Source organism: Lycium barbarum, chromosome 2 (assembly GCF_019175385.1).
Source record: "Lycium barbarum isolate Lr01 chromosome 2, ASM1917538v2, whole genome shotgun sequence".
Lineage (NCBI taxonomy): Eukaryota > Viridiplantae > Streptophyta > Magnoliopsida > Solanales > Solanaceae > Lycium > Lycium barbarum.
In genome coordinates, this window is record NC_083338.1 from 95,226,445 (window position 1) to 95,249,292 (window position 22,848).

The 22,848-nt window shown below is 37.1% G+C and overlaps 3 protein-coding genes across 11 annotated transcripts; all 3 read left to right on the forward strand.

Annotated features, from left to right (window-relative positions):
* The first annotated feature begins 5,063 nt into the window (after positions 1-5,063).
* LOC132626645 (putative pentatricopeptide repeat-containing protein At3g16890, mitochondrial) lies at positions 5,064-18,381 on the forward strand. 9 transcript variants are annotated; one of them, XM_060341587.1, is made up of 4 exons: positions 5,064-7,354; positions 14,041-14,366; positions 17,430-17,769; positions 17,844-18,381. In XM_060341587.1, the coding sequence occupies exon 1, from the start codon at positions 5,160-5,162 to the stop codon at positions 7,215-7,217; it is 2,058 nt and encodes a 685-aa protein (XP_060197570.1). In that variant the 5' UTR covers positions 5,064-5,159; the 3' UTR covers positions 7,218-7,354; positions 14,041-14,366; positions 17,430-17,769; positions 17,844-18,381. The 9 variants fall into 9 exon arrangements, with proteins under 9 accessions (XP_060197570.1, XP_060197566.1, XP_060197569.1 ...); XM_060341583.1 differs by having other exon boundaries at positions 17,861-18,381; XM_060341586.1 differs by having other exon boundaries at positions 17,586-17,769; positions 17,861-18,381.
* On the forward strand, positions 12,756-13,061 carry LOC132628678 (uncharacterized). The gene has a single exon (XM_060344442.1). It carries the CDS (start codon positions 12,756-12,758, stop codon positions 13,059-13,061), a length of 306 nt encoding a protein of 101 aa, XP_060200425.1.
* Positions 18,382-18,965: 584 nt separating the features above from the next.
* LOC132626647 (uncharacterized) lies at positions 18,966-21,070 on the forward strand. The gene is made up of 4 exons (XM_060341592.1): positions 18,966-19,385; positions 19,481-19,665; positions 19,771-19,996; positions 20,633-21,070. Exons 1-4 carry the CDS (start codon positions 19,307-19,309, stop codon positions 20,746-20,748), a joined length of 606 nt encoding a protein of 201 aa, XP_060197575.1. The 5' UTR covers positions 18,966-19,306; the 3' UTR covers positions 20,749-21,070.
* The last annotated feature ends 1,778 nt before the right edge of the window (positions 21,071-22,848 follow it).

Sequence of the window (22,848 nt, forward strand, 5' to 3'; positions counted from 1 at the left end):
AGTTCATAGAGAGACAGAAGAGCCATGTTATAGTATCGATATTCTTTTGCACATACATGATATGCATATATTATATTTAGCCTAGCCACTTGATCAGTGAGACATTTTATTTAGCCTGGCCACTTGGTCAGTGAGATAGATTTGCCTGACCGACGGGTCAGAGAGATTTTACAGTTGCCTGGCCGTGTCACGACCCAAACCGATGAGTCGTGACAAGCGTTTGACCTCTAGCAACCAAACACCCCTAAACACGTATCTGAAACATACTGAACATCAAAGGCCCATAAATGGCATAAACTGATCTCATAAGAGGGAAACATCGGAACTCTATACAATCTGCATATCTATACACAACATGCGGAAGAACAGTGCAAGCCAGCTAGGCTGCTACATATACTATACACAAAAGAATAGAAGCCGACAATGCTACTTCGTCTGACTGCTACATACAACTGTCTACAGACCTCTACTGGATTAAAAGTTGTAGAAAGGACGGAACAGGGCCCCATCATACCCATATGTATACACATCTAAAAAGGGGCATACCAAAACTGATTGTAGCTCCGGATCGAATGGAGCGTACTGACCACTGCTAGATCTAGAGGTCCTACTGAGCTGGACCACCTATTTGTCCTCCTGTACCTGCGGGCATGAACGCAGCCCCCGAGCAACGGGGAGTCAGTACGGATAATGTACCGAGTATGTAAGGCATAAGAACAACATGTATACATAAGAATCATGGATAAGATCTGAACTCATAAACTGAAATGACTAACTGCATGTACTTGTATGAACTAGTATCTGCCTAAATCTGCATAAATCTGTATAACTGACAATGCCTCTGTGGGCACATAATATGCACGCTCATGCCTATCAATGATGGTCATGCATTTATATATGTGTGCGTATATAACGCCTGCTGTATGTGCGTATATAACGCCTGTAAAGCCTCTATGGCATCTCATCATATCATATCGGCTCCTCTGCGGCCATAATCAATATAATCATCATAGTGGTAGTGCGTATATAACGCCTATATCTCTTCTCATACTTTACATATATCTAGTATTCGCGTATATAACGCCTTCTGGTCACGGGTCAATGTACATAAATATATAATGAATGTAATGCATAAATAACTGTATGCACAGAGCTGACTACAAAAAACTAGACCCATGAACAGAAAGATCACTCATAAACGGGGTACATGAACATCAAAGACTGAAGTACTTCTAATGCTTCTAAGAGTAGAGTAATATGGAAGCTCTCTTACTCGCTTGTTGGATCATATCATAAGATCATGCCAAAAGAAGGAAATAATGGCTTTAACATACCTTGAAGTATACTCAATCGTCCAACTTCTACCTCTCGAACTTGCAAGTCTACAATCAAGATAACATAGGGCTTAATTAGGCTATTTACCTCGCTTACTAATCATTTTAAACACGAATAGAGCTTGACAATTTATGAGCAAAATTTTCCTTATAAGCTTAACAAGTCTTCAGCTTCTCATTCGGTCCAACATCAACCACAATACCCACAACATAATGACAACACATATAGATATCAAAATATACTTAAATCCATTCCCAATCATCTCTTAAAATAACCCCAAGTCACCATCTTATCCTTCATCAACTTACCATTCCCACAAATACCTTCTCTTTACCTAGTTCACTAAAACTCTTGGTAATAAACTCAAATACAAGGGTATAAATCATTTACATACCTTGAGGGGTCAAAATTCCAATAATCGCTTCAACTTCAACTCCCTAAGCTTCACAACCTTGAAGAAACCCTAGGAGCAACCTTCTTCTTCACAAGCTCGGGTTTACGGGGTCCAGGTCTTGTCAAATCTTCACTAATATGATGAAAAATATTGGGAGAGAATATGTTAGGGTTTTCTGATTTGGAATGGAGAAAAATATGAAATAAGGTCGTGCACCACCTATTTATACTTGGAAGCCAAAAAGGCTATAACGGTCCGGTTCGACGAGCGGGTCGACGGCCCATCGACCTGCGCCTGCAGATGCAAGGTTGCGGGATCCTGTCGACGCCGTACATCGACGGTCCGTCGACCATGTTGACGACCCATCGACAATGACTGGTGTTGTGCAGATTTTTCTAATTCAATTCAGATCGCGTTGATTCGATTCGTTCAACTTCTAACTCTATAAATTGCCAGGAATATCTGCTGGTACCCTCGTACACGGGGTAAGGCATTTTCTACTCCAAACTCGGGCTCGAGTCTCTATTCCAAGGGCATACCCGACTAGGAACCCATAGGTTTTACCACTACGAGAACGAGGGGTGTAACAGGCCACTTGGTTAGTGAGACATATGATATCATTGTATTTGAGACAGATCAGAGGGATATTCTGAGAATTCTTTGGCCTCCAGATTGTATTGTTTTTAGTTCAGTTTCAGTTATCGTTTCCTTACATACTCGGTATACTATTTTGTACTGACGTCTCTTTTGCTGGGGGGGGGGGGGGGGCGCTGCATTCATGCCTACAGGTACAGATCGACAGACTGATAGATCTCTCCAGTAGGCAGAATCTGATATCAGCTGATTGGTGAACTCCCTTTTTGTTTGGAGTTGCCAGGTCCTTGGAGTCTCTCCTTTTTTATTGCGGATTGTATGGTACAGTCACACATTCCCTCGAGGCTTGTAGACTAGTCTTGTATATAGTGTGTCTGTGTGATAGCCTAGTCGGCTTGTATATGTCTGCTTGGATACTGTTGGCTCTGTACAATCATAGTAGCCTCGCCGTCTTGCTCAGTTGTGTACATATATTCTGGGTGTATGTGCCCAGTTCAGACGAGATAGTGAGTATTTGTTTATATATCCAGTTTGCGGCCTCGCCGGCTTGTTGGTATTATTTGTGCACAGGTATAACTATCGGTTCAGGGTAGGGGTTACTCCCCTAGAGTTTCAGGTTTAGAGTGGTTTGCTAGGGCCTAGTTTGGCATCGAGTGCCGGTCACGCCACTCCTGACTTGGGGCGTGACAAACTTGGTATCAGAGAAGGTCTGTCCTAGAGAGTTTACAAGCCGTGTCTAGTAGAGTCTTGTTTATAGATCCGATGCATATGGTGTCTGAATATCATATGCACAACATTACCTTATGAGATAAATACATACACTCTGTGAGAAAGGAGAAAATGTTATAGCACATGATTTCATATCATGTGTGCAAATTTCGATCAACAGGGTTAAATAAGTTTTATCTCGACTTATTGTTGTGTGAGACCTAAAAAATGAGTACCCTTAGGACTCCTATCAATGACTTGAAGGTTGGTTTGATGTTCGATATCTTATCATGCTATCAAATGATCGTGAGAGATTTAGTTTGGCGGAGCATGACTAGAAACGAATTCAAGTTGAGAGACTCGTGAGAAGAGGACGATCATGAACGAAATCTCATTTAATTAGTGGTTGCTGGCAGTGTTTTAAAAGGCGTTTTCGGGGCGAGCCCTGGGGCGAGGCGTACCAAAAATGCCCCGGGGCTATGGGTCGGGGCGAAAGTCTCCAAAGGCGTACGCCCAGCAATTCGGGGCGTACGCCCGGACATTTGGGGCGAGTTTTTTTTGTTGGGGCGTAAGCCCAGAAAACTTCTTCAAACTAAAATGAAATTTGTTAAATAAGTCCTTAATATAATGCCCAAATTCTCAAAAGTCAACATGTAATTACTCAAATGTTTTAAAAAGGAACTGAAACATTAAATTTAAAAGTCAAGACCTTTTTTTATTGCTAGAATGTCTAATATATATTCTTTTCCAATTATTCATCTTGTCTTCTACTATCTCAAAAAAGTAACGAGCAATCACTTGTACTTGTAAGTAGCATATAATAGATTGCTCTAATTAGTTTTTTTGTGGGGCTGGAGCATATATATATATATATATATATATATCACTTATTTATAGTTTTCTTCAATTTTTTTACGCTATTTCACCTATTTAAAAGTATTTATTATAATTATATCATTTTATAAAATACTAAAAATTAAAACCCCATGGGGCTTACGCCCCGTGCCTCGAGGCTTACGCCTCACTGAGGCAGACGTAAAACGCCCCGCCTTACGCCCTCGCCTTTTAAAACACTGGTTGCTGGTACCAATTATGACTTATGGGTCATAATTGTGGACACAAGAAATTATGATACATGAGATCTAGAGAGGTGTATTAATGTGATTCGAATGATCTGGGGCACTGAGAATACTTCTTATGACATCTACTTGAAGAATCTCATTACGACGAGAGTCTATATATTCCTAACAGATGTATAGGAATGTGCTCTCATAGTATGCTGGTCGCACAATCTATTTATCTAGTATGAATGATGCAAGAGAAAGAAAAGAAAAATATGTTTTCCTTTAGCTTGATCGAGCTTGAGCAATCCCTTATGTATGAGTCGGAGAATGTTAATAAAAATATCTTTTGGACCTAATACACCCTTAAGGGGTGCTAGCTAAGTAAGACAACCCATTTATTAATCTAATAACCCTAAGTTCTAATGTGGTTTATATAAACATCATTATAGGTGTTAGAAGATGTACTCTAAGTCATCCAGAGAACGGCTAGGGTTAGTAGAATTCTCTGCATATCTTAAGTAAGATATTTAGGCTGTGGAACTAGGGTTCCCATCCGTCACGTGAGGATTCCCGACAATTTATAATTCAAGTCGTGGTTGCTGCAGACGACCCGCTTCCGCAAGTAGAAAACCCGTAAGTCTCCGAACTAGCAAGTACTACATAAAGTTATCCAACAACACATCACATTCCTCAATCATAAAATTACTCGAGCTAGATTATACTATTTTTTTATTTTATTTGTCCTAATTCATTTCAATACTCAATAATATATATTTAAAACAAATTAATAATTCTTTATGACTATAATTTTTTTTTTTCATATCACAAATTTGATTCCATATTGACATATTAATCTCCTACCAAACTGAAAAGATTCTGTGACCAAAACTTAAAAGAAAATCAAAAGAAGAACAAAATAAAGATAGGTTATTTTTAAGTTTATATTTATATGGAGGTGATTAATTAGGTTATTTTTAAGTTTATATGGAGGTGATTAATAACAGAGTCTTGAACAAAACTATTATAGAGCGAGATCTGTACTTTGGAAAGGGGAATGAAAGAGTATGAGAAGGTTTTCCTCCCTAGCTTCAAGGGCTTCTTTCACCAATCTCTCTAAACAAAACCATAATTCCCTCACACCAAAAACTTCAAATCTTGCCACCACTAGCAACCCCAGCACTGAACAAAGGAATTCCAACACTTCAACCGCAGCTAAAAAAGGACACTTTATTGACCATGAGTATTTTACCCAGATTCTTGCAAGAAAAGACTGGTATTTATTGCTAAACCATGAGTATAAAGCCAAGAGGGTTACTTTGAATCAACAAGCAGTTGTTAGTATTTTGCAAAATCAAGAAAACCCGTTACACCCTTTGAGATTTTATGTTTGGGTTTTGAATATTTGCCCCTCTTTTTCCAAGAATCAATCAGTTAAAGGGGTTTTAGGTAATGTACTTTATAGAAAAGGTCCACTTTTGTTGTCAGCTGAGCTAGTTCTCGATATCAAGAATTCTGGAAATGTAGTTACTGTTGACTTGCTTTGTGTTTTGATTGGTAGTTGGGGGAGATTAGGGTTAGGGAAGTATTGTGCTGACATTTTAGAGCAAGTTTCTTATTTGGGGCTTGCTCCTAGTGCTAGGTTGTATAATGCGGTAATCGATGCGTTGATCAAGTGCAACTCACTTGACTTAGCTTATTTAAAGTTTCAGCAAATGCAGGTCGATAACTGTAATCCGGATAGGTTTACGTATAATATTCTCATTCATGGAGTTTGTAAGGCTGGGGTTGTGGAGGAGGCGCTCCGTCTGGTGAAACATATGGAGGGGGTGGGGTACTCTCCCAATGTGTTTACTTACACAATTTTGGTTGAGGGGTTTTGTAATGCTAAAAGGGTGGACGAGGCATTTGAGCTCTTCGGTGTAATGAAGAGTAGGGGTGTTGTTCCGAATGAAGCTACTGTAAGATCATTGGTTAATGGGGTATTTCGCTGTATGCCACCAGATAAGGCCTTTGAATTGTTATTTAGGTGGTTAGAGAAAGAAACTGTCTTGCCTAATGTAGCTTGTTCTTCCATGCTACATTGCCTTAGTACTAATCTTTTGCCAAGAGAAGCAGCTCAACTTTTAAGAATATCAATTGATAGAGGTTACTCACTGGATAACTCAACTCTTAACATTGTACTTACTTGTTTAATCAAAGGATTAGAGCTTGATGATATTTGTCGGATGTTAGACTTCATCACTGTTCGAGGGGTGAAGGTTAGTGTTGATATTTATCTTGCACTTGCTGATGCTCTTTATAAAGCAGGGAGAGTAGAACAGGGGAACGGATATTTGGACCAGATGTTTAAGGATGGTCTTGTATCTAACACATTCTTTTATAACCGGGTCATTGATTGCTTTTGCAAAATCAAAATGATGGACAAAGCATCAGAAGCTTTCAAAGATATGCTTCAGAGAGGTGTCACTCCCAATGTTGTAACTTTTAACACACTTATTACTGGATATGCCAAGGTAGGAGAGGTTAAGAAGGTACATGAGCTACTAGTCATGCTACTGGAACATGGTTTTCGACCAGACATTTTTACGTTTAGTTCACTGATTGATAGCCTTTGTAGAGTTAACCGGATTGACGATGCGTTAGACTGTTTCACAGAGATGGTAGAATGGGGAGTTGCTCCAAACGCTGTTACGTACAATATCTTAATTCGTGCACTTTGTGTCATCGGGGATGTTGGTAGATCACTGAAATTATTAAGAAAAATGCAAGGTGATGGAATAAAGGCAGATGTTTTCTCCTTCAATGCCTTAATTCAAAGTTTTTGTAGGATGAATAAGATTGATGAGGCACAACGGCTTCTGCTAAGCATGTTGACACTAGATTTGAACCCTGATAATCATACTTATGGTGCTTTTATCAGAGCCTTATGTAACTCTAGGAGATTTGATGAAGCCAAGAACTTGTTTTTCTCAATGAAAGCAAATGGATGCATCCCCGACGTTTTGACATGTAAATTATATATTGATTCAATTATCCAATCAGGTCGTACTGAAGAAGCTCAGGATGTTTTAAGGGAGTGCATAAAAAGGGGAATGCTATCGGAACCCGTTACTTCTTCGTAGTATCTTTGATTTAGGATTGATTATCCCTTAATGCTCCCAAGCTACGTTGCTTGTTAGCGAATCATGAACATAAACCTGCTCTCTTGATTCATCAGGCTGGGTTATGCTCTATATTATTGAAGCCAAATGCACTATAGGTATGACTGTTTCTTGATAAGTTACTGTAGATATGCTGTTATGATCTCCTCTCTCTGATATTTTACTTGTTTTCTTCTTCTTTTGTTGCCCTGCCCATTTTTTTTTATTATAAATGTCTTTCCATTTTGATCCCTAAGTTGCTATTCAGTTTTATGTTTTCCCGGTTGATGCATGACAAAGAAAAACCTATAGCTAATAAAAGTTACCTTTTTCCCTTCCTTGGTCCTCTGATCACTGTATTTGCAACTGTAAATCCCAAAGGTAAATGATGCTATGTAGGCAAGGATAAAGATGCGTACTGGACAGGCAGAGGAAAAAGTGAGATTTGGTTGTAATATAGTACCAGTCTAAGTGTTTGATATATACATCTAGGTAGGGCTGTGCAGTTTGGTTCAACCCGAAATTTTGAACCAAAATAATTATTTTGGATCATTTAATTCGGTTTATGATTTAACAGACTGGTTTACCAATTCAATGATCAGTTATAATGGTTTCACGGTTTGGTTACAGTTTGGTATATTTGGGCATGCATATAAATGTATAGCCTGGCCTTACAACGTATATCTAGTTTCCTCCTTTCTATTACAAAACATTTAGGGCTTCCCTTCGATGTTTCCTAAATCATAGCCGTCTCTCACTCTCTCACTCAGCCCTAAGTCGTGGTTTCACGGTCGGGTTACGGTTTGGTATATTTCACACCCGAGCCGACTGAGAAATCTAATTGGGCATGCGTATACAGGTACAACCTGGCCCTACAACGTATATCTAATTTCATCCTTTCTATTACAAAACATTTGGGGCTTCCCTTCGATATTTCCTAAATCATGGCTCTCTCTCACTCTTTCTGACTCAACCCTAAGTTTGCGTCTCGCTCACTTAGAATCGGGGTCTCTTTCTCTCCCAGACTCTCAGATTTCAAGGCTCAAGCTCCAGCTCTCATTTCATCTCTGTTTTTCAGGGTAAGAAATTACTCCTTTCATCTATATTTTTGTTTGATATTTTGTTGATTCTTTCCCTTCATTTTCACTGCATATTTGCTTTCATATCCTCCTTTCTATTTTCTGTGATGCTCTCACTGTGCAATTGTTCAATTGTCCCTTTCTATTTTCCGTCTTTGACTTTTTTGTTCGATTTTAAGTGATCATAAAATACAAAGCCGTTATTTTGAAATGGCTCATGTGTTGCACTGAAAACCTAGGTTTTTTCTTTACATTTTTATGCTTCATTAGGTCTGATACTCTGATATGATCAATGAGCAACCCTCATAATTCCACTATAATCGCTCGATTCACCCTTTCTATTTATGTTGCATCATTACATTCATCTTTTTCACTTTGCCTTCATAGATGACAGATGTAGGGTCCGAAGTGACGGGGAGTCAGATTCACGTTGTTGCAAAAGTGGCACTTTAAATGAATCATCGACAAACACAAGCCCTACTCCTATTGGATCTCCTTCTAAAAAAGGAAAAGTAAAGAAAAAAACCATGAAAGACAGATCTAAGGCTCGGAAACACTTCGAAAGGTTCATTGATGAACATGAAAAAAAGCGAAATGTAAGTATTGCGATCAAGTATACGATGCTCACTCAAAAGGTTGCGTTACTAATAATTTGCTTGCACATATGGGAAAGTGTAAGAACTTTACCCGTCATCTTTGACCTAACTCAAAAACAAATTGGTTTTGAACCTAAAAAAGTGGTGAAAAAGGTCTCACTTATCCCTTGAAAATTTGATCACGACGTGTGTAGGAAGTTTTTAGCTCGTATGATTATTGTGGACGAGCAACCTTTTAATTTGGTTGAAAAGGGGGGTTTTGGAGATTTTGTTAGGGCTGTTCAACCTATGTTTCATGTTCCTTCGTGTACTATTGTGACTGGGGATTGTCTTGAGCTTTACAATGAAGAGAAATAAGCTTTGAAAAAGTATTTCAAAGAAACAAGACAGAATTTGTATTACTACAGAGACATGAATTTCAATTCAAAGATTTAATTATATGTGTAACTGGTGATTTATTGAATAAGATTGGAAGTTGCATAAAAGAATGTTAAACTTTTATCCAATCACTAGTCACAAAGATAATTATTTAGCTGGTGGTATTTGTAAATGTCTGCTTGAATAAGGATTGGGTAAAATTTTTACTGTGAAGTTCTTATGATGTCATGGTTAAAAAGTTATCAAAACAATTTACTAAGTGGAATAACAATATGAGGGAAGATAAACACCTTCATATGAGGTCTATGGTCACATCAATCTAGATGTTCAAGATGGCTTGAAAGAAAGGAGTGTTCCCGTTGAACGTGTTAGACAAGCTGTTAGGTACATTAGGCAATCTCCTGCAAGATGAAGGAGCTTTAAGAATTGTTGAGATCTTGACAAGATAACATCTAAGAAATTTTTGTGCCTAGATGTTCTAATTAGGTGGAATGCTACATATTTGATGTTGAATGTTGCAGGTGCACTCTTAAGCAGTGATGGGGAAAGTGTTAGATGCATTGTTAAGTGTTTTGAAATTTTTTATCAACTCACCTTGAAAGTATCTGGTTCACTTTAAGTTACATCTAATGTGCCCTTTCTTGAGATTTGTGAAGTGGCTTTTTATTTGAAAGAGAAATTTGACAAGTATTGGGGTGATCCTCAAAAGATGAACAAAATGATTTTTATTCTATGTGTGTTGGATCCTCTCCACAAGTTTCACTCTCTTTCTTTTGCTTGAACTACTATGTTTGGAGAAACACAAGGGGTGAAAATACAAGAGGAAGTCAAGACATACATCGAATCTTTGTTCAATGAGTATGCAAAGAATAATGTTATTCATATCCATCTTTTCCATTTTCACCTACTTCATCAAAGACATCCAACGGCAATATATAATTATTATAGTCCAAATAGTTTAGAAAAGAAAAAGAATAACTCATGCAAGATTTAAATAGGCATAAGAATGGTGGAGGTATTGATTCTAAAACAGAGCTGGATAAGTATTTGGATGAAGATGTTGAGGAAGATAGAGATGGATTTGATATTTTAAATTGATGGAAGTGAATTCACTTAGATTTCCTAGTCTTGGTGAGATGGCTCATGATGTGTTAGCCATTCTCATTTCTAGTATGGCATCTGAATATACTTTTAGTACCGGAAGGCCTATATTTGATCCATTTAGGAGTTCATTGACTCCTACATTGGTGCAAGAGCTTGTGTGTGTGTTCAAGATTGACTTCGTAATAAATCAACTCCCGACTATGAAGAAGAGCCAACTTCACAAATTTCAAGAAGTGTGCGTTAATGTAACAGTGATCCCGATACGTTCAAGTTGAGTTGATGAAAAATTTCAAGAAACTTCTCATGCGTCTAACACTTTTCCCATCACTACTTAAGACTGCACCTGCAGCTTCCTCGTCCTCACAAAGATGGTTAGTAATATAGTTCATCAATCCATAATCAATATCACGATATTTTCAAAAAAGCTTCCTTATAAACTATAACAACATTCAATATAAAATATGTGGAATTCCACCTAGTAAGAGCATCTAAGTAGAAAGATTTCTTAGATGTTATCTTGTCAAGATCACACAATCCCTAAACCTCTTCCATTATGCGGGAGATTGCCTAATGTACCTAACAGCTTGTGTAACACATTCCACAAACATACTCCCTTCTTTCAAGCCATCTTGAACAACTAGATTGATGATGTGAGCCATGCACCTCACATGCAGGTGTTTATCTTCCATCATATTGGTATTCACTTAGTAATTTTTTTTGACAACTCTTCAACCATGACATAATTAGAACTTCCATAATCAGCTGTCATAGTAAAATTTTTATCCAATACCCATTCAAGCAAATATTTAGAAATACCACTAGCTAAATCTTGACTAGTGATTGGACAAAAGTTTAATATACTTTTATGCAAATTCTAATCTTTGTCAATAAAATGACCAGTTAGAAATTAATTCTTTGAATTGAAGTCCATGTATCAGTAGTAATACAAATTCTCTGTCTTGTTTCTTTGAAATATATATATATATATATATATATTTTTTGATGAAATGGGAACCCGCAGCCACTACCCTTTGGGTGCGCACAGGGTAAACCCAGCTCCTGTGCAATAGCTCGCAAACCACACAGGAGAGGTAACCCGCACTAGGCAAGCCCAGTGCGACGAGCTCGACCCAGAAGGCAAATCCCCGGCTGTCGTAGGCAGGGGGTTTCGAACTTGAGACCTCCATTATGAAAGCCCCATGCTCAACCAACTGAGCCACCCTTGCGGGTTGAAATATTTTTTCAGAGCTTGTTTCTCTTCATTGTAAAGCTCAAGACAATCTCTAATTACAGTAGTATGAGAAGGAACATGAAACATTGGTCGAACAACCCTAACAAATTCTCTAAAACCCTCCTTTTCAACCAAATTAAAATGTTGTTCGTCCACAATAGTCATACGAGCTAAAACTCTCCTACAGACATCTTGATCAAATTTCCAAGGGACAAGTGAGACCTCCTTTTTCACCACATTTTTTAGGTTCAAAACCAATTTGTGTTTGAGTTAGGTCAAAGCTGAGAAAATTGCTAGTACCACAATCTTTTTAAGTGAACATCAAATTGCTAGTACCACAATCAAAAGGTTCATCCATGAACCTTTTGAAGTGTTTCCAAGCCTTAGATCTGTCTTTCATGGTTTTTCTTTCTTTCCTTTTTTTTTTTTTTTTTTTTTTGTGTGTTTTCCGGAAGAAGATCCAGTAGGACTTGTGTTTGCCGATAATTCATTTGAAGTGCCACTTTTGGAACAACTTGAATTTGATCCTGTGCAGTCCTAAAGTTTAGTATTCAGAGCGAAACATGACTGTTATGTTTCAAAACCCCTTACTACTCCAGTAAGATGATTGCATAAGGTGTTTCTAATTAATGCTGTTTATATTTCACCGAAATATAGAAGAGTGAAACAGTAGCCATTACAAATTAATCCCAACATGCAATTCCTACAGTTAATTTTTTTTTTTATTAGGTAAAGTACTAAACTTGTTCTAATTTTTGAGAAGTTGCAAGTTTAGTTTAGTCACCCATTCAACTTTTTAGATCAGGTAAGGATGCTAAACTAAAGTTGTACAACTTTTTGAGAAGAATGTACAAGTGACTGAAGCACTTCGTTAGCGAATAAGCAATCCAATCAGTTATAGATACAATAATTTTTTCCGTACAGGCCAAAAATGTATGAAACAAAAATGATTTATATACTATTATTTCACTCAATATTCTGGAAAGTCTTCAACGGTATTGTTTTCTCTTCCTTCTCGAAATGTGAGGAAGCGCCTTTGGAACTACTAGCAGCGGTTCACTTAATTATTTCTCGTTAGTATAGATTAAGATAAACACGAAGAGGGGACTCTTCTTTGTTGAGAGCCAAGATCATGACGTCCTCTAAGAATGAAGAAAGTGGTGCTCAGGATGCAGCAGAACAGATTAAGGCTGCAGCCTTGTCAGCTGCAAATTGTTTGAGTCGTGCTCAGGCTGAGCGTGCTGCTGCTAGAAATGTCAATGCAAATGGCCAGAAGGAAGGACCCCGTCGAAGGCAGGAAAGAAAAGAAGCAAAGAGGCAGATGTATTTAATGAGTACTGAGAAACAGGTGAGACTGCATGAAAGAAGAGACAAGGCGTCAGTTTCGACGCTTGATGCAGCTTCACAATGTCAGAAATGTTTCCAGGCAGGGCATTGAACTTATGAGTGCAAGAATGAGAGGGTGTACATATCACGACCGTCTCGTACACAGCAGCTGAAAAATCCAAAGTTGAGGATGAAAATATCAATATGTTATGATCTAGAAAACCCAAATATTGAGAAGGAGATGAAGAGTGAAAAATCTGTGAAGAAGAGTAAGAGGAAGCATAAGTCTGATATGGAGACAGGGACTGTGCTTATCGGTCCGGTTTTTTATATTATCTGTTCGGTTTATCGGTTTTCGGTTTGTAAACATTCTAAATCTATAACCAAACCAATAAGATATTTGTTAGCGGTTTTCGATTTATCGGTTAGCGGTCCGTAATGGTTCGGTTTTCGGTTTAGCCGATGAGAAAATGCTCTAAATTTTTTTGAATATGTTTTGCAGAAACCGTTTTCCAACTTCAAAAGTGACCTCTGAGGAACAAAAAAATTAGTTTCTTTTTTGTTTGTTTGCCAAGTAATCAATATTTGGATGAAAGTTCACTGCCAAAACTTATTCAATTGAATGACACTGGAAGTTATTTCATGCATAATGGAAACTAGAGTATAGAAAAGAACAGTCACTTAATAGAAGTATGTTTTGATATAATCTTGATATATTCATCAAAAGCAGATGGAAAATTAACTGATCTTGAGCCCTCATGTGGAAGTTCCCTGTCAAAGTCGTGCCTTCTGAGCACTCGACGGCCCTAGTTTGAGAGATCAGAGAAGGTTGGCTGGTTGAGAGAGCCGAATAGGAATAGGAATAGGAATAGACGAATAGGGTTTTTAATAAATTCACTTTTATATAATTAGGGATATAAAAGGTAATTTTAATAGGACCTTATTGGGTTATTGGTTTAACGGCTAATAAAAACTTAAAAACCAGTAACCGAACCTGTAGTCCAATAAAAAGAATAACAAAACCATTTAAAATCATTAACCCAATAACCCGATACTGATAAACCAATAACATTTTTGAACGCCCCTATCAGAGACCGACAGTGAGGCTTCAGTGTTCGAATCTGACAGTGAGGCTCCATCAGTCACAGGGTCATATTATTCTTCTGGGGAGAGTGACTCAAGTGATAGTTCTTCAACTTATTCAGAGTAAGAGGAAGAAGAAGAAGCAGTAGCAGAAGAAGAGAAGACACCCGAAATACTGCTCAACATCTGAGCCCTCTGATTTGTACTCAGATTCCAGGTCTGATTCTGAAGAGCGGACTAGCCGTAAGAAAAGCAGCAGGAGGCATAACAGAAAGCAGCAGGAGGCATAACAGAAAGCAGTGAAGCATTGAACAAGATGAGAACTCCATATGTGGTACTGGTCCTTAAAACTTGAAAATATTGATATTTCTGTTCTAATGTGATAAAAGATCTTTTGAACAATGCACCAAAGATACCTAGGATTTTCCTGTCTCGAACGGATATGGTTTTGTAGATTTCTGTCATAAGCTTATGTTGTGGCTGTAGAATTCAGTGTGGTAAGAGGTGTCTCTTGTATTTAATTTTTTCCATGTGCTAGCATTACTCATTGCCCAGCTCTTATGTGAATGTATTTCCCTTGCTTGCTTGAAATTGTCTTACTCATTTCAGTTTCCCCGAGTTATCCTTTTCTGGAGTTTGACTTCATTGGTAAAACTTTTACCATGTGCTTTGACCTTTACTTGGTCTTAGTTGGACTTGCCAATAGAAACATTTGATGATTTAGCAGTTGGTAAGTTTGCTGATATGTCTTTCATACGGTATATAGTAAACATTATTCCTCAATCATCATTCTGTTGAAATCCTCGACCAGTTGCCATTGATCCAAGCAACAGGTTCTTCATTGGACAGACTCTTCGTTGGACAGACTCTTAAAGTCTTATATTGTTGAGATTTATCAAAAATTAGTAATAATGCTTGGGACTAACCAGATGTGACACCCCAGGTTAGGAGGAAAGTCCCACATCGGCATAACACAGGAGAGGTGCTGGGTATATAAGTAAGCATGCCTTACCTCCTAGTGACGCGTTTTAAAGCCGTGCGGCCTTAGGTCCAAAGCGGACAATATCACTAGTGGGCTGGGCTGTTACAGATGGTATCAGAGTCACTCCTGTGACAGCCTTGTCGATGGTGGACCAGAGTTCAACTGAGTTTAGGAAAATCCTGGGTAGGCGGGGCAAACATCAGTGCTGAGTCTAGGCAAATAGGAAAATCCTATGCGGTGGGGCAAACTTCAGCAAGGACGCTGAGTCCATAAGAGGGGGTGTATGAGACATCCTAGCTTAGGAGAAAAGTCTCACATCGGCATCACAGGAGAGGTGCTGGGTATATAAGTGAGCATGCCTTATCTCCTAGTGACGCGTTTTAAAGCTGTGCGGGCCTAGGTCCAAAGCGGACAATATCACTAGTGGGCTGGGTCTGTTACACCAGATCACCGGAAAGTTGAATATTTTCTCTCTTTATCGGCTTGTCTTAAAAGTGGAGGGTCTACCGGAAACAATCTCTCTACCCCACAAAGGTAGGGGTAAGGTCTGCGTACACCCCACCCTCCCCAGACCCCACTTGTGGGATTACACTGGGTATGCTGTTAAATGTTGAAAAAAACTGCATGATTTTTTGAATATGGCTGTTTTACTAGTAAGAAGTTTTTGTAGAATCAGATTCCCTTGATCTACGTGTTCCTGGCTGAGCTTAAATGGATGAATGAAGAAGAGCATCAGGGTAGACTTAAGAGCTCTGGATATTTTATTGAACGATAGCATAGCTAGGACCTTTCATTTTCTGATTGAGCTTATGTTCAAACAACTGATGCTTTAATCATTCAGTTGACTTCTTGCTGCTAGTCCATGTATACGATCATGCCAGCAAAAGCAGGAGTTTCAGTCAATTTTACCTACTATTAGAATCCTTCGACATTGTAGCTTTGAATTGGAGTGCTGTCTGTAATATACATCTTGTTTAATATTTCGTGGGTTACCCCTAGAATGGCAGTGGAGACCATGGCTTATTGGAGGATAAGATGGAGTCCCCAAACAAAACCCCACTCTGCAATTTTTTGTACAATTTAGAAAGAAAGGTTTAGTAGAAACGTTTGAAGGATTAAAAATATTACTGTTTAAGTTCCTTTGCATCTAATTTGTATTTTTGGTATAACAAGGATACTCCCGTTTGCGTGGATAAGTGGCTTCAGTTTGAGTTTTTAATTACGGTCTACATGTTATCTAATGTTCGTATAGCACCCAAAGGTGTTACCTAGCGATTAATGAAGCTAGAACGGACCATGGGAAATCATGACTGAAATTCCAGCTGATACAGAAAACGTTAGGGGATTTCTTCCTATTTGTCCAAGTCTTGGTGGCCAGAGTTACCAAATTACCTGTACTAGTGGAAGGTAGCAAGTAACAAGTGGATTAGTCGAGATGCGTGCAAGTTGATCCTAACTCTACCTTTATTAAAAACAATAAAATTTTATAACGTTTGTATCTTAGCATTTTCTGGGTTGTATCAATAACATAATTTTGAATATAAAAGGAGGTAGGAGTTTGAGGAATTGGTAGAAGTGCATAAGGATGTTGGCTGTTCCAGTAGGACAACGTTGTCCCTATCAAACATTCGTGTAACTTGGAGATTTTGTAGTCATAGCGAATTTGCAGAATTGATAGATACGTGATGCCAATATCTGAAGTGTGATTCCCTGCTATAGTTCACTCTTGGATAACTCTTGCTGAACAACTTTATACCATAAGACTGTGGTCGAGTGTTGCCTAGCTAACACAAATGTTAGGTACACTATAGAGATATGCTACACAGGCACCCTAAATCTCATGGCTACATATGAACAACCTTTACTTTTAGTAGATTTCTTCTACACCTCTTGATTCTTTAGCTTCAAAGAACTTCCAATCTCTTAGCTGTACTTGAAAGTCAATAGAATACTTCGCTACTAGGCATTATTTTATATACTCCTAGTACAAGTGTCTTGTCTTTTAGGACTCCATCAGAGAAGCGTTTGGGGTTAGGATTATCACTTGTCCTTGCGCCTCTGGTGTAGTAGTTGTATCTTTCTTTCTATATGAGGAACGACTGTGCGTTTCCAAGGAGCAGCAGTCTTTGATTGATCTGCCCTGGAGAAACAGCAAGTTTATCTTTTATCTCTTCCGTAGGAATCTTGATATTTTATATCTGCTTGAATTGATGTTTTAGCTGGTTTACTTATTAATTTGCTTGTATTGGATGGCAAAAGTTTCAATTTTGTATATCTCCTCTGTGAAATCTTGATGTTCTACATCTACTTGCATTGAGCTTGTGGTAATATTTGACATTTTAATTCAATTTTTCCTATAATGAGGATGAAGACGTTAACTTGAAGTTATTTTCATCTTTACTTGTATTTCCACAGGAAGGGAATGAGCTGAGAAAGCTAGCAACATTCCAGCTATCTTTAGATCTAAAAGAATTGTTACTACTTGTTTCTCTGTGGGATCAGGAATAACTATCTTGGTGCTTTGCATTAAACACCTCTTTTGATCTTAAGAAATGTGATTTTCTTTTCAAGGGCCTAACTTAAGGGAAAAGAAGGAAGTTACTGGCATGGTCTTATCAATGACAAAGTCTAAACTGATATTTCTACCCGTTATAGATACTTCGCTGTGCATATGAAGATGGAGCTCCTTGTTTAGGTCTCATACATTAAACCTGGGTGTGTATTGGTAAAAATATTTTTCCTGTCTTCTTACATGGTAAAGAGTTTTTCCTTCCTTTTTATCTTTAATCTTGTCAAGGTGGAGTGAACAGTACTCGTGACTGATTTCAGTTTGTGTGTTCATGCAGCTTCTGGCTGCTGTGGCGAAGTTTTTCTCTTCTTTCCTTTCAGCATCTATGGTCACAAAAGTATCAACATTCTGTTCTAAGTTGGCCATTTTGGGTTAGGATGGTTGTTCTTTTGGGGTTTAAATGAAATGTACAATGGCAGAAGTTCAATCACCCCTCAGTGCTCAACCGAGCAGACTAGGAAAAGGAAGGATCACTTAGAAGTGATGCTGTCCCGTCTTTCACAATTCCAAAAATGGAAGCTGGGTTTGGTCTTTAACAATTCCAAAATGGAAGTTGTCCCATCTCATTATTTCTGTCCTCCAGGCTAAGCAATCATCAAGACACAGCCCTCTGTATCAATGTATTTCTGTCACCAATGCTTGTATGAGGAATTTGTGTTACTAAATGCTTGTATTGAGAAATCGTAGCAATGGCAAATTGTCAGTTTATTCCGTCACATATACTATTTCGCAAATGTGAACACTTCGAGATGAATTCTTGATATGCTTATCTAAAGAATGAATGTAGGTCTTCACACCGTCCCTTATTCTTACCTACCAATGTTACCTTATCTTGCTTCTTGAGATTGGCTGTTCTGTTGCTTCTTCTCACCTAAGATTATAAGTTATTCTATTCCTCGATGTATGCCTCCCCTCAAGCTTTTTCCTTTGAGGAGTGTGTCGTGATGATTGAGATTCTTTATTATTAACTAAAGACACTTGGACTCAAATCTGAATGGAAATCTTTTGATAGGAAGCGCTTTACCCTTAGTAAGCCTATTCAACGCTAATCTCAATTGTCAGGCCACTGAGTTCTGAATGCTTGAAAAAAAATATCCTCAAATCTTTTTGCTATATACAAATAAAAAAAGGCTATGTAAGCTTCCCTAACTGACTATAATAAAACTCCTTTTAATTTTTTTTTTTTGGTTTGGTTCAATTCCCTGCATGGCTTCAGATGGTCAATGAATGGCACTACATTGAAGACTACTTCATAACATTGGAGAGCAGTACAACTATAAAGGGTAACTTGTGGGGCAAGGGTAGATCTCTCTGGTTTGATTTCCAATACGAAAGACCTCAAGCAAGTTAAGTCTCGTTAGTTGGCCATATTGTAGTTCAACTTATTAGTCAACTTTTTAGACCATCCAATATTTTAAGTTTCCATCGAGCAGATCACCATTGCTTTTACATTTCCCCATAGATTTAATCTTGTTTTACTTGACTCTTGTAGATTCTTCACCTATAAGCTTCGTAAGTTACTATTCCATACCTAATGAAAACTTTTAATATATATCTGCAACCATCCTGCAGGTAGAACATTACCCAAATTTTTGTTGTTCCTAATCTTGGAGAAATTATTACGTGTGAAATACAGCAAGGACTACCTTGGTTTGAGGCATTGCTTATTTTTTATATAATCAGCCCAAACTAGTTCTCTTTTCTGTAATACTCAGTTTTTGAGATGGCAGTTTCCATTAACATGAAGCATTCTCTTCAAGCTATAAGCGTGGCCTGTTTCTTGTTTTTGCTTTTCACATTAGGTGACATATACTTTCTGCATCTCTCCTTGCTCCATTACATTGCTGATTTTTCAAGTCATATGACAGTTTATGTGAATGTAAATTGTTCTTGATAGGTAAAGCACATGATTATGAGACTCAAACTGCCGCTGTAGGAGTTCTTGAAAATGAATATTTGCCTAACTATGGAGGCGCAAATGGAGGATATTCATCGGAAAACGGAGACGACTCACCTCACTATGGTGATGCTCAACCTGACTATCTTTTCTCCAAAGCTTTGCAATGTTTTACTGATAAGCATGTAAGTCATTCTTATCCATGCATGCATGTTCTCACTTAATCTTTGGCCTAATTCGCCTACATCATTTGAAATGCAATAAGGATGAGTAAATATGACTTGCTGCAGATATACAGTCATTGTGAGGAGTCTTATAGATTGACTGAGACAGGGGAGCTCCACGTACCACCTGAATATGCCGATCAATTTTGCAGAGGACCCTGCTTGGAGGAGACTCACCTTGTGCTAAATTGTCTTGAAAACATACTGCCGCACTTCAGGTTTTACAATAAGGCCACCGTTAGAGCAGTCGAAGAGACTATCAAAGAGGGATGTAGCTATGGCCCTAAAAGAGGTTAAACTTTCTCCTGTTCTTCCACTTCACTATACAAAACTGTACTGTAGGTTATGGTGAAAAATATATTATTGGATATAATTTGCTGCAAGCGAGAGTACTTTTAAAGGAAAACTAGAATTAGAGAACATGCTGGTGCTATGTATTTTCCCCAGTATCATAAGCAAAAATTTTATGTATATCCAGGGTCGGACCTATGCCTAATATAATGGTGCTCTAGCACCCGTTAAACCCGACACAGACTAGGTATAGTTGTATAAAAAATATATGAAAATTGGGTATAAAAACTCAAAAAGCACCCTAGAAACCAAAAACAAGGCTGGATGCTTTGGTTTCCAGGTGGAACTTTAAAGATTTGGGTGGCCAGGGAACCTGGGTCAAACCTCTGCTCAGGATATTATTTTTGTTAATTTTAATAAGGCACCCACGACCCTTAAATTCTGGGTCCGCCACTAATATATCTTACCCTAAATCTGATGTGATTTAATTTATATATGCTGACATTACACTATCAAATGTACTTTAACTTGTAGCAGGTAACTCTGTCATCTCTTTATAGGTGAGTTACCCTAGTGTAAAAATTATTTTACATTGTTGGTGTATAGAAGTTAAACTTATTCTGAAATGTGTCGACAGGTTTTTTCAGTGTTCTTGAGCACATCCTAGACTATGATAGCACTGCTTTTCGAGCTTCAAAGTCCATGCTGCATGGCTTTGTTCTGATGACTTCGGCACTTATTTTCATCCTTTAAAGCAATGTTCAAAAGTGAAGATATTGATGGAAAATTAGCTTCATCGAGCACTCTAGTTTTTGATGCTGTTTAATTTTACAAGTGATAGTACTGATAGGTTGTATTAGTTAACCCAAAAAAAAAAAAAAAAAAACAAAAAAAGCCTATCTGTTCATTATTATATGTTGATCTGGATAAGAATGTTGTATGATGTAACATTTATTACTTGGAAATTCTTATTCCATATGGGCCGTTGTTGTAGATATGCATCCCAAACTCTTAGCTACATAATGGGCCATTTCTGAGTTATATATATGACTAGATTAATGTATATGCTCACTAATTCATCTGCTCCCCATATCAAAAGGCAAAATTTCCTGCAGGAATATTCCTTAGATAGTCATTCAAGTTTAGGAAATTTTCTATAAAAGTCACTTTTGTTTCATTTAGGACAATAAGATCATTCAAGTATTACTATTTTCCTCAAAAAGTACCTAAACACCTCAAAAGCCTTATTCTCTCCTAGTTGACATGCCATGTCACTAAAGCCCCATTTTTTTATTTTAATAATAGACATATTTAACTCATCAAACTCATTTAATCAAATTCATATTTTATACCCAATTAAATATCACATGGTTAAAAAGCGGCAAAAGAATCAAAACATACTTTTTATTAAGCCACTTTTTCAAATCTAAATTCTTTTTAATCAGGCTTCAAATATATTATCTTTCAATTTAAATTAACGTTCAAGTAATTTAATCTTTCTATTCAAATTCAAGTTTTTTTAAATAGCATATTTTTTTCCACATTGAACGACATATTCTTTCCACATTTAAATATAATTACACAGATAACACAAAAATTACATTTGTATTGGTTTAACTTTTAAAAAATCTAATTAAATTGTATATTTAAAAAATAAAGTTAGTGTAAATTTTTTTCTCTTTATTTTTAGCTATCTATTCTTATATATGTAGTGTGCAATTTTTGGCATTTTCATTTTCATACCATCGAGGTCTTTTTATTTCTCATGCAAAAGGTATAGAATTTTCATTACTATAATACTTATTTTAAAATATTATATTATAAATCTTATTTTTTATTTTGAAATATTATATTATTAGTCTTATATGAAATATAATATATTCTTAATTTATTTCATGTTATGATATAGATATTCCAACCTGTCAAGTTAATCATGTTAATACCTAGAAATATATTAAACTAAAGGTCTAAACAATTTTTTTATATTTTAATTTTAAATTTTACTAATACTTATCTATAGATTTAAAAAAATTCTCTCTTTTAATTCTAATTCATATAGATTACATGCTAGTTTGTTCCTTTGCTGATTTTTAACCGGGTCATATTTGATTAGATATAAAATATGAATTTGATTAAATGAGTTTAATGAGTTAAATAAGTCTATTATTAAAAAAAAAATATGGGGCTCTAATGACGTGACATGCCAACTAGGAAAGAATGAGGTTTTTGAGGTGTTTAGTATTTTTTGAGGAAAATAGTGATACTTGAATGACTTTATTGTCCTAAACGAAACAAAAGTGACTTTTATAGAAAATTTTCTAAACTTAGATGACCATCCAAGAAAGTAACTCGAATATTGACAATAAGTCTCCACTCAATTTAGTGGTGGCATTTTTCATCCTTCAAAAGAAGAGCCACATGGCCGTTATTTTCAGACGAAAAGAAAATGAGATGGGGTTGGAGTAATCTTTTCTAAACTGAGGAAGTTCATTGCCTGCGAATTTACATTCTAACATCTGAAACTTTGGTTACATAGTATTAAATTGAGGAAGTTCTATACTTTCTTTCTTGAGCGATATCATGTTTAATAGTATTAAATTTTTCACAATTGTGGGTTATCTTTTTGGACGACTTTTCTGAATAGGTGTTACAAATTTTAATGTATAGAATCTGCAACTAACAATATTGAGAAGGAAAAGGCTCCCAAGACATTGAGAATAAATATGATAGATGAAAGAAACAACCAAACATATACCAAGGACTCCCTTCCAAGGGTGGTAAGCATGGCATATATAAAATGAAGGGGCTAGTCCATTCAGGCATTCACTATTGGTCCATAATTTCATATATATA